Source organism: Trichosurus vulpecula, chromosome 3 (assembly GCF_011100635.1).
Source record: "Trichosurus vulpecula isolate mTriVul1 chromosome 3, mTriVul1.pri, whole genome shotgun sequence".
In the NCBI taxonomy this organism is placed as follows: Eukaryota; Metazoa; Chordata; class Mammalia; order Diprotodontia; family Phalangeridae; genus Trichosurus; species Trichosurus vulpecula.
Window position 1 is genome coordinate 345896777 of NC_050575.1, and position 12450 is coordinate 345909226.

Here is a 12450-nt window from a genome sequence, read left to right on the forward strand (position 1 = left end):
GTTGCACCTGAGAGCCGAGGGGGCGGGAGCTCGGGCTCAGGTGCTGGCTTTTGCCTTACCTCCCATCCACTTCTCCCCGGGTCTGAGGCTCAGGTAAGATAGAACGGAAAACCTTGGGGGTTGCCACGCCCTTCTCCGCTTGTACGGTGCTCCAGGCGGGTCCTGCTTCCTCGCCCCCTACTCCCCTGCTCCAGCGAGTAGGGGGAGCTACTTCTCGGAGTCTGCTGTAGAGTGGCCCCGCTTCCTCCTTTCTGCCATTCTCACCTCCAGTGTGCCTTTCTTTGGGGCGACCTCACTGCCTCCGATGCATTCCTTGTCCCCTTTATCTGATGATTCCCGCTGGGATGCCGAAGGTGTCCCCGGCCAGGGCAGCAATGCATCTCCGCATCTCAGACCCGAGAGCCAGAATTCCTCTTAGAGGTCCCCCGTCCAGCCCTCTTTTTTTTTATTAGCGGAGGAAACGGAGGCCCCTGGACAAGTAAAGCGCCAGGCCCGCTTACCCGATCAGCAAGTGGGTACGGTATCTTCATGGGAATGTTCTCTTTCCACGTGTAATGAGATTTGCGAGAAACGTTTCCTAGCTTCTCCTTGCACTTGTGGGCTCATAGCTTTAGACACGGACAGGACCGTAAGAGATCATCTGTAGACCAACCCCGAGGGTTTGCAGATGAGGAAAGCGAGGACCAAAGATATGAAAAATTAAAAAAAAAACTTTTTAAGTCTGAGTTGACGCATCAAATAAATATCAGAGCTGATAGTCTAAAAGAGCCCTTTGCCTATATGCGGTTCTCTTTCTGTGCCACTCAGCTCTGTACACTTTGATCCCCCTTCAGGTGCTTGGCTTTATTTGACGTTAATAGCATAGAGACAGCTAGGTGGCGTAGTGTACAGAATGCTGGAGTCTGAAAGACCTGGATTCAAATTTGGTCTCAGATTAGCTGTGTGACCCTAGGCACGTCACTAAACCTGTGCCTGTTTTCTCATCTCTAAATGGAGGTAATAGTATTTTTCTTCTGGTATTGTTGTGAGAATGAAGTTTGTAAAGCGCTTTGCAAACTTAAAGCTATATAAATACTAGCTATTATTTTTTTAAATAATAATGATAGAGGTTCTTTAGCCTCAAACTATGATTGGCATCTGGGACCATTTCCAGCCTCCCAGGTCTGTGCATGGGCTGTCCCTCCTACCCGGAATTCTCTCCCTTCTCTCTGCCTCCTCAGATTCTCTGGCATCTATAAGGTCCATGGGGAATAAGATCTTCCCCGCCCATCAATATGCCTCATGTGGAGCCCATTAAGGGAAGCTTGTTTGCTCGTAGGAAGGCTTACACACCTTTTGTTAATTTCTGATTAGGCACTGAGCCTAAAGAGTATATACTGTGAGAGGTAAGCTTTTGCTTTGGAGGCTCACTTATGAGAAAGATGTGATTCTGTGGTTGAGGTGATGAGTGACCATATGTTCAGAGCTCCCTGACCCTCAGAGGTAAAGGCTCTCTCCATTCAATGGTGGATGTAAAGCTTTGGTTCAGGCAGTAGAGCCCTGTCTGTTGGTCTTTATTTCTCTTCTCTGTATTTTTTTCTGTTTAATTAAAGATTGTTGACCCCTGAAATAGCTGTCTTTCCTTAGTAAAGCAGATAAAAGAACCTGCAGTAGCAGCCATCCTGGGTATGCCAGTGTGGTTGCCGTTAGAGCTACCTTCAAGGCTCAGCTAAAATTCTACCTTCTGCAACAGCCTTTGCCTTTCCCTCTTAATGCTACTGCCCTCACCTTGAGATTAAATTCAGTTTATCCTGTATAGATATTTTTTGTGCATAGTTATGTGTAGTCTCCATTAAATTGTGAGATTCTTGAAGGCAGGGACTGTTTTTGCCTCTTTGTATCCATAGTGCTTAGCAAAATGCCTGGTTTATAGGTACTTAATGCTTGTTGACTTGTGGGAAGTTGGTATTCCTTGGTTCAGAATAATATGTTAAACATTCGAGGTGATACCAGGCCAGTGCTTTGTTATGAAGGTCCATATATTGTCGCTTAGCATTTGACAGAAGGTCAAATATCAAATAAGATACTGAAGTATTGGAATGTTAGCAAGGGTAAGAAATGGTAAAAATTTTTGGCAGAAATTGTATTTTTAAGGGGTTCCACGATGCATAACTTTGATTCTAGCAGTGGCCAGTGCCACAGGTGGATAAATTTCTTAATCCTTTGCAAGTGAGCGCTTCTTGTCTGTGGCACATGACCAAAATGAAAATGGATGTGCCCAGTGCCATGTATATACAGTAGGCACTTGATTTTTCACAAAATAGTTATCAATTCTAGAGTTTTAATATAATAAATTTGCCTCTCAACTGAGCATTTATTAAGCACTGAAGTGTGAGACCCTGTTCTTAACATTAAGAATACCAAAAAAAGCAAAAATAAAAACAGCCTCTGCCCTCAAGGAACTTACGTTCTAATGAGGGAGACAACATGTAAATAAAATAAGGTATGTACAAGATACATGCAGAGTAGTTCTCAGGTAACTTTAGAGGCCAAAACCGTAACAGCTGGTGAGACTGTGAAACATTTTCAGCTGAAGGTAGCCTTGAATCTAGAAGGGAGAGCATTCCAGAGATGGGGAGTAGCCAATGCAAAGCCTGCAGGCAGTGGCAAAAAGTGGTCTTAAACTCAGAAAGGAAAAGGATTCCTGCTGGCTACTGTAGAAAGCCACAAATTGACATTTTCTATATTGTACTGTATTTTATTTTGTTAAACATTTCTCTATATTTTAATCTGATTTGGGCAGCACTCCTGAGTTTGATACCTCTGGTGTCAAGAATAACAAGTGGTTTGGGCTGTAGCAGTGGAAGTACAGGATGGGTGAAAAGAGTAGATGTGGACCGAAGATATAATGCTATTAGTTGGTAACGGGTTTGAATCTGTGATCAAATTTACTGATTATATTTGTGTTCTAAAACATATTTACTGTTGAGTCAATTTAAGCTCAAGTGCCTTGTTTTAGAATTTGAAATGTTTAGGACAAATATAGCATATTGATATGTGCTTGTCTTTCATAAAATTCAATTTGTTTTTCAGTGGATACACCTTCCAGTGGATACACCATGAAAGATAGTGATATCAAGAGACTTTTTTATGCTCACCTTTTCTGTGTATTTTCCATTGTTCTAACTACCTTCATTCCATCTTTATTCTTGGAGGACTTCTCAGTCTTGGAAACACATTTGACATGGTTGTGCATCTGTTCGACATGTGTAACTATTGTCAATGTAGTATTATATTTACTTGTCAAACCAAATCAATCTTCTAAGAGGAGCTCAGTTTCACACAAGGTAAGACTTACAAGAACTGATATTGGGAAGTGGCTCTTGAGGAAAGAATTGAAGTTGTTGAGATACAGAATCAGTACACATCTCTTCAGATTCTGTCAACAATGAATTAATTAGCAGCTGTTCTTAAATTTGCTTTTCAATTTCGTGGCACTTGACTTGCCAGAATGGACTCAAAGATGTCGTATAAGGGGTTAGTGCTTCACGAAGGCTCGTGCTTCTTCCAGTGTACCATCCATTTTTGACTTCATAAAGGATTGCCTTTGGAGTGAGCAATGCCTTGCTTAGTGACTGTGGGCAAGTCATTTAACTCATCCACTCTCTAGGCAACTTTAAGACTATAAATTGTAAAGTTACCAATAACAAGGGAGTTTTCTACACTCAGATGAAATCATAGGCTCAGATTAAAAAAAAAATCTTCCAAAGAGGAGCTACCTAATACACTGGAGAACTGTCTTTTTTAATATTTTGTGGGGAGGTGTGCAGCGTGAATGAATTATGAGATTCATAAGCATAACTTTTTTTTAGTTGCTAATGAAGATGACTAAAAAGTAACTGGTTCGCAGATATTGAATCTGTCTTGCTGGAACGCTGATTAAATTACTATAGCATAGGAAATTGGATATTGCTGTAATAAATGGATATGTCTTCAGATGCAATTTTTAGTACTTTGCCAGCTTAAAGGACGTTTTAAATTACCTTATCTTAAAATCGAGTTTCTTTAAAAAATTTTTAAGCTTTATTTGGGCAGGTCTCATCACCAGTATATAGGTGGGCCAATTTCTTCATACGAAGTTTAATATAAATGTAAGATAAATTCTGTTATTTACTTACCAAATTGCTATTAGGTACAAGTTTCCCCAAGTGTTTTGTTATTTTCCAATTTAAAAATAGTTACATTTGTTCAGTTCCCTAATTGTTGGGAGGGAGGGCTGGTGGTCAGTGTGGTACAAGTAAAAGGTCCCCTTAAGTTTTGTTTTTTCATTTTCCAGTGACAGGACCTTGGCCAAGTCACTTAATATCTTAGGCCTCAGTTTCTTTGATCAAAAAATATGAGGTTTGTATTAGATCATAATATCATGAGTTTAGAATTGAAAAGGCCCTTAGAAGTAATCTAACAGCATTTTCACAATTCCTTTTTTTTAGTAGACGCTTTTCCAAAGCTGTTACAAGTACTTGGAGCCCTTTTCAGAGTGATCACAAAGTCCAAAGTCATAGAGATAGAAATTAATGAATTTTCTTATAGTCTACTATAAGTTCATCTGAGGTTTCTTCCACCTTCTAATGCATAAACCTGAAATCTGTCTCTGATCTATCATCCTAAAATTGTGAACTGGAAGGGGATTTAGAGATCACTTAGTCCAGCACCTTCTTTTACAAATGAGGAAATGGCAAAGTGGAATGACTTGCCCACGGTCATAGAAGCAAGTAGCTCAGGCAGGATTTGAACCTAGGTCTTCTGACACCATCATAACTGATGTTCTTTCCATGACACCATGCTGTTTCCTCATCAGGATTTTATAAAGTGGGAGACAGTATGATGTGGTGGATAGAGTGCTAGACTCGGAATTATGAGCATAAGCTGTGAAGCTTGCCTCGTACATTTATTAGCTGTGTGGCAACAGGCAGATTATTTAACCTTTCTGAGTCTTGGTTCTTCTGTCAAAAAAAAAAAAAAAGAGTAGTTACTGTAAAACCCGTCTCCCAGGGTTGTTGTAGATCAAATGAAATGTGTATAAAGTGCTTTGCGAGCTTTAAACATAATGTAAACATCAGTTATTATTCTTATATCTCCTTTTACTATTTAAATATAAGCTGCATAGCACTCCCTACACATTTGTTAATTAAAATAACTTGTAGCCTTTACTATTGCATTCATATGAACAGTGTTCTGGTGCTGTGTTTACCCTGCAACCTAGGACTCCAGGCTTGGGAAATAGAATTGACACCTGTTTTACACGCTGTTCTGTAATGTTTCATGGTGTACAGAACTATGATTTGACCCTAATTATAATCTGCAGAAGGTCAAGGTATTTCACAGCTTTTTTTTCCCCCTGTATTTATTTTTAAGGGAAAGGGAGGAAATAAGCATTTATTAAGCACCTACTACATACCAGACACTATGCTAAACTCTTTACAAATATTATCTCATTTGGTCCTCATAATAATAATAGCTAACATTTATATAGCACTGTCTATGTGCCAGCCATTGTACTAATAAGTGCCTTATGATTATCATCTATATTATGAGGGCAGAATTTATAATTTCAAAGAGAATCATATATATGTCTGAAAGGTTTGGAACCACAGGATATAAGGAATTCTCTAGATAGGAGGCAGAAGAATCAAATCATGTATTTAAACTCCAAAGTAACAGACCCATGAACCAGCATCCCCATTTTGATATTTTGATCAAAAGCTTCCAGGCCCAATAAGCCCGCCTCACAAGGGTAACCAGGAGGCCACAGAGAAGCATGATGGTATAAAGCAAAATCATATACATGCTTCCCCTCTGTGGTAAAAAGATTACCCGCTGGCCTCAAGTCCTTGTTCAGCACTCCTTAATCCACACATAGGTCAGCTCTGCTACCGGCAGCCTCCTGCTTCAGCTTCGGCTATAGCTGCAGCTGTCTGTGGCTCCAACGGAAGCTGTTTTTAACCATCTGGCTAGCAGCTTCTGCGGGGGTCTAAGGTACACCTGGGAAAGCACAGGTTCTTTCGATCTGCTTAACCAAGGGAAGCAAGGTGAAGGGGCCAACAAGCTTACTCCAATCCAACATACAGACAGCATTCAGTTAGTTCAGGGGAAAAAGCCAAACTATTCAAGGGCACTTGTTGACTAAGTGCTAAGGAGCCCATTTTTGGTTACCAACACATCGTCTTATTTTTTTTTATCCTCACAGCAATCCTGAGAGGTTGGAGTTGTTATTATCATCCCCATTTTACAGTTGAGGAAACTGAGGCAGACAGGTGAAGTGACTTGCCCAAGGTCATATGGCTAGTACTCATCTGAAGCTAGATTAGAATTCAGGTCTTCCTGATTCCAGGCCCAGCATGATCTAGCTGTCTGAAGTACTAAGGATATTAAGTATAAATAAAATGATGAATTTGATACCCTTGTTGTAATAATGCCACCTTCAAAGTATTTGGGTTTTTGTGTCTGTTTTTTTTAGATATCCAGACTTCTGAAATCTTGTATCTACTTTTTTATATCTTGCCTACTCTATCATGCAATTATTGTTCTCTATGGAGCTCCACTAATAGAGTAAGTCTGACTTTACCATCTTATGTTGCTTGAATTTTTTTTTAAAATACTCTTTGGTAACTCATTACAGAAAGCTTATGGCCAAAGAAGATCTGAGAGGATCCTAGGTCTGTGGCATCTGTAGCTTAATAGTGGTCTCTATTAATAAATCAAAGGGCACTGTTGTCATTTTACTTTTCCTTAAAGAAGCAATAGGATAATTATATTCATTTGGTGCTTCTGAGTACATTTACAGGTGAGAATTTTTTAAATCTTGCCTTGTTGAGATACTTAGAGAATCTGCAAAAATATTAAATGCCAAAGAATGATTTATACTTAGCACATTGAATTTAAGTAAAATAATGTACCTAAGGATATTGTAAACCATTTGTTATTATAAGCATGTTAAATAGACCTCTTATAAGTTTATATATTCTATTGGCTTAATGAACACGTTTTTCTTAGTAAAAAAAAAAAGCAACATTGTCATGAACCGTTTTTAGAATAATTCCAATTTCTAAATTAGCAGAATAAATTTAGTGAGTTGTTTTGTATTCTGTGTTTACTAAAGTTTAGTTTTTGGTGATTTTGTGGTTAAACTTGGATAATACTTTGGTTATTTAATAAATGAATGAAGCGTTTTTTAAGGCGCTTTCTACGTGCAAAGCACTGTGCGAAGCATCATGGGAATAAATAGAAAAGAAAGACAGGCCCTACTCTCAACTGCCAATAACTGCCCCTCACAGGGCAGGCAAGCCAGCCTCGCTGAAGGAGTAAGGTTCCCTGAAGTTGAGACAAGAGGCAGCATGTGCCAGACAAGACAAACCATCACCACTGCCCTGCCCTCAGACCCTGACAGACAGCACAGGACCCTAAACCTAAGAGACTTGGAAATAGCAGTGTCCTACAGACCATCAGACCTGCTTCCAGTCCTCCCTGTCCCACCCCCAGCAGCTGTCACTGAGCGGAAATCATTGAGAGGGGACCCAATTTCCTCCTCACTACCACCAGCAGCAATAGTTGACCAACTGCCACCAACAAGTAGATAGAACAGGAGCTTGGGGGTGACTGCTCCCTGGACCAGCAGTCCTGCCTACAGTTTAGCCCTCACAGTCATCATCTATTTAGTTATTGAAATGATTAATAATCATACTTTTGTTATAAATGGAGGCCAAAGCGTACTAAAGATTGTTTTATCATGGTCACGTTTCTACAAAATTTTACTCTTAGAAGTATTTCTCCAAAATATACTTTTGCAACCTGCTGATAATCTGATTAGAGTAGTACATCATTCCTATGCACACATGCATGTATGGGCATGATGTACTAATCTCCTGAAACTGCTTTGGTAGATTGAATGAATGAAAAGAAAAGCATTTATTAAGTGCTCACTATATGCTAAGCACTCTGGGTACAAATAGAAAAAAAATTTCTATTCTCAAGAAGCTCCCACTAAATAGGGGAGACAGCACATGTAGGAGGTCCATTTGGAGGGTATAAAGGTCCCTAAGCCCTAAGGTTTTAGTGCCAGGGTGAATGTCAAGGCCATTGACCTGTTTTGTGTTTAGGGTCTATTTTGTATGGCAGCATCTGAGGTTCTGGAGGGTTCATTGGAAAGGCTGGGGCCAGGGGCCAGAGGTGTTTCTTCAATTGCTGAAAAAAATTTTTATTTTGTAATGGTGGCCTATTTTAATTATTACGTTATTACTGTTCTTGCATAAAGGACTTAAAGCTTCTGGAAATGATTTGTGATAGTTGTTTGACTTTTTTTCCTAGGTTGATGCTGGAAACATTTTTATTTGCTGTTATTTTATCAACTTTTACCACGTTGCCTTGTCTGTGTTTATTAGGACCAAATATTAAAGCATGGCTACGAGTTTTCACTAAAAATGGGTAAGTTGTAATTATTTATTTGATTTATTTTCATTAATTTTTATTCATATACACATAGCACCACTTGACTCGTATTTGAAGCTATAGCATATGTATCAACTAGACATAGTTCCTTTATCATAACATTTTATAATCTTAAATAAAATAAAATGTTTTGTGTACAATAATGTAGCTTCTTGTTTAGTGAAATATAAAAAATAACACTGGACTTGGGTTTAAATCTTGACTCTATTGCTAACTTCTTGTGTGACATAGAGGGACGCTACCAGGGGAGTTGTGATGACCCAGTCTTTAAAATGTGGAGGTTAGACCAGGGTATGTTTCAAGATTCCTTCTAATTCTGAATCATAGCCTTTCACAATCTCTTTAATCTCTAGTGAGGTTGGGCTAAACTATGTAACAGTTTGGCATTGTTCAGTTTCTTCAAAAGAAGTCTGATGTTGAAGTATTCTTATCAGAAAAGAAGGGGTGTGAGGATTATCTGTGTCTACAAGCGTTTAAATCATCAGTCAGCAAACTTATTGAACACTTATGATGTGCTCAGCTTGAGGGGATGCAGGGAATAATTAAACATCCTTACCTACCAGTGGCTTAGAATCCATTTGGAAAGCAAAGATAATACATGCAAAGATACTAACACACAGCCCTGAGGGTCCTAGTGAAATTTAAGGTATTAACATATCACTGAGTTTAAAGGCTTAATTGCTTCAAACTGCACTAAAACTTTTGGGACACCTTGCATAATTAATTAAAGGCTAAATCGTATGATAGAAGTTATAATGGGGACTAAGTTCATATGATTAGTAGATCACAGTAACTGATGGAAAAGTTGAAGAAAGAAGTTGACCTGGAGCTAGACCCTAGTGTGGTACAGTGAAAAAAGCACTGGGCTGGAGTCAGAGGACCTGGGTCACATTCTGCCTCTGACACTAACTTTGGGCAAGTCACTTCAGCTCCTGGACCTTAAGTTTCCTGTCTGTTGTGAAGAGTGTGCTGGAAGTCCTTAGAGGTCCGTTCCAGCTCTCAGTCTGTGATCCACGGTGAGGCAGTGTTTGGTTTAAAAAGGGGGAAAAGGGACGGATAGTTAGACTGAAGGCACATTAATAGGAATGACCCTGGCATGTTCATGGGACAATAAGGAGACCAGCTCAAGTAGCATGGAGCATTCATGATAGGGAATAGTGGGAAAGGTTGGATAAGTTAATTTAATATATTCTTCATATAAAATTAACTGTTTGGGGGGCAGCTAGATGGTGCAGTGAGTAGAGCACCCACCCTGGAGTCAGAGGACCTGAGTTCAAATATGTCCTCAGACACTTGACACACTTACTAGCTATGTGACCTTGGGCAAGTCACTTAACCCCAATTGCTCTGCCTTCCCCCCTCCAAAAAAAAAACCCAAACAAACAATAAAATTAACTTTTTTGTTTAATTTATCACTAGTTTGAAAGTTCCTTGTGGGCAACTACTGTGCCTTGTTTATGTTTCTGTCCCATTGTAAGTCTCATATAATAGTTATTTAATAAATGTTTGTTGAATTCTTTTTTCCTAGTTTTCATAAATTCTTTAGTAAAATCAAAGTAAATTTCAAATTTTCCTTTTCACATTAACTATTAATACAGCAATCAGTGATTTTTTTAGATTAAAAAAAATCTGCAACATTTTTAAACATTTTGAACATAAGAAATATTATGACGGTATTGATTGATTAATGGGTCAGAACTCCAGCTTTATATTCTTCATATGATATGGTTATCTTCCATATTAACTGCAAAAAGTCTATTCTAGCTTTCCTAGCTTTTAAAAATAACTCGCCATTTATATGCATATATATTTGAAAGTATTACTGTTTTCATCCTGTATCATTTATAGGCATAGTAATGGGTTAACAAATTACATGAGTTTTACTGCCTACTATATGATTATCTTGAAAATGCTCATGTTCCTTTTAAACTTGAGGGTTAACTTCCTACCTCTGATATTCTGAAGTCTGATGAACAAATCTGTGTTCATTCTTTCTGTACCAGCCAATATTTTATTCACTATTAGGAATTATAATGCAAGTATATATCTAAAAACTGCATTCACATGAATATTTGATCTCACTGACTTGTGAATGCCATCCAGTGATGCAGATCGCAGCCTTTTCATGCCTGCTTTTACTGGACAGCATTGATATGTGTATTCCCAAAAGTTTGCTGCATGGGATGAATGCACTCAGCATCTGGGGGACTGTCCTTGGGGAGGGAGGGAAGGTACCAGTAGAGTCTGTGTTTCAAGGACCAGCCTAGCTAATCATAAAAAGACATAGAACTGGTAGACTGGCCACTCAGTGATAACATTTTTGGAGTCATGATACCTCATAAAACAAATAAAAATATTAAACCTCTGTTTTCTAGGATGTTTGCTGCTTCTTGATAGGAACAATTAGAACTATACTTGGAAACTCTAACTCTTTGAGGCCATGGAAGCTTTAATTTACTGAAAATTATACTAGAGGACTATAAAAGTTAATTTGTCTTCTAGTAACGTCTTAACTTTTAACCATTTAGAAGTTTTCAGGGGTGGGGAACCTGCAACCTCGAGGCCACATGTAGCCCTCTAGGTCCTCAAGTGTAGCCCTTTAACTGAATCCAAACTTCACAGAACAAATCCCCTTGATAAAACTATTTGTTTTGTAAAACTTAGACCCTGTCAAAAGGCCTCACCTAAACTTTAGGCACTGAAGTATTATGAGGAAAGGTATAAATAATACAAGACTACATAGAATGTCAGGTTTCAGTGAACTACCCTAAATTTCATACTTGCATGGCTGGTTACAGCTCATCTCTGGTTTTGTTATGCAGGGCATAGACTTCCATTGAGGAAAAAGAAGAAATTGTTTCCATTACAAATTACTGTATTTTGAACCCTGAAGATGAAGAGTGTAGCTATCACTTTCTATTACTGTATCTGCTTTTTATCCTTTTAGTTCCACAAATTAAAGAAACTTGTGTATTTCACCAGCTGATAACTATTATTAATATAGTGTTTTAAGGTTTGCAAAGCAGTTTGCTTATGTTATTCTATTGGAATATCGAAAATAATTGCAGTGTTTCCAAAATAGAGTAAATAATCCATATAGTTCGCTGTGGTCATTGGGAGACAAACTTGCTATGTGGAAAAGTACACAAGCTAGAGTTAAAATGAAGTTAAACATTTGGGGGTCTTAATGTTGGTATTTGAAGTATAATATATAAATCAGATCATATGACAAGGCTGACCTTAGAGACAGACCTTGGTTCAGATCCTTTCCTTGAAAAATACTGTGTGAAGACAAGCAAGTCATAAACTAATATGATCAAAGATACAGAATTGGAAGGGACCTGACAGGTCATCTAGCCCCCTTATTTTACAGATGAGGAAAATGAAGCATGGAGAAATTAAGTGACTTGCTTAAGGTCACATAGCTAGTAAGCAGCAAAGCCAGGATTCAAACCGTGGATCAAGGCTTTGAGTTCAAGTTACAGATGTACATCTGTGAATGGAGTTTGCATCCTAATCATTCCCTATGCTGATGAAATCATGGGTCTGAAAAAAAAAACTCAACAAAATTTTTCCATGTTATCTGAATATGTGCTAAGACTAAAGTAGGCCTGTTAGATTGATTTAATATTCCTCTTTTAATTTATTTTATTTAAACAAATTGAACTATTCTTGTAACTATCATCTTTTGTCTTCTCAAAATAAGAATTTAGGGTAGAAATTAAATTTCTAAAGTTATAAGCATGAAGATTGAAATTCTTAACCATTTCCTGAAAAATTTAAAATTCCAACACTGTTAATCTATTCCATTACTTGATAATTTTAGATAGGACTTTGTGGTATGCAAAATATTTAAGAAAAATTTTTCCTCAGTGTGTAAATATTGCTCTTTCTAGTATTGTTGGACTATATTTAGGTAGCAAATTTCTTGTGAGTAGAGATTTTCATTCTTTATATTTGTGTATC

At 38.1% G+C, this 12450-nt stretch overlaps 1 protein-coding gene across 2 annotated transcripts in view; it reads left to right on the top strand.

The window, feature by feature from the left end:
* PIGF (phosphatidylinositol glycan anchor biosynthesis class F) overlaps positions 1-12450 on the top strand; it is a 51169-nt gene continuing 38719 nt past the window's right edge. Inside the window, exons 1-4 of one of the 2 annotated variants that reach the window (XM_036748270.1) lie at positions 1-93; positions 3073-3326; positions 6497-6588; positions 8344-8460. In XM_036748270.1, coding sequence (XP_036604165.1) covers positions 3099-3326; positions 6497-6588; positions 8344-8460 — 437 coding nt within the window. In that variant the 5' untranslated portion in view covers positions 1-93; positions 3073-3098. The remainder of the gene's footprint in view (positions 94-3072; positions 3327-6496; positions 6589-8343; positions 8461-12450) is intronic. The other variant, XM_036748271.1, reaches the window with a different exon arrangement.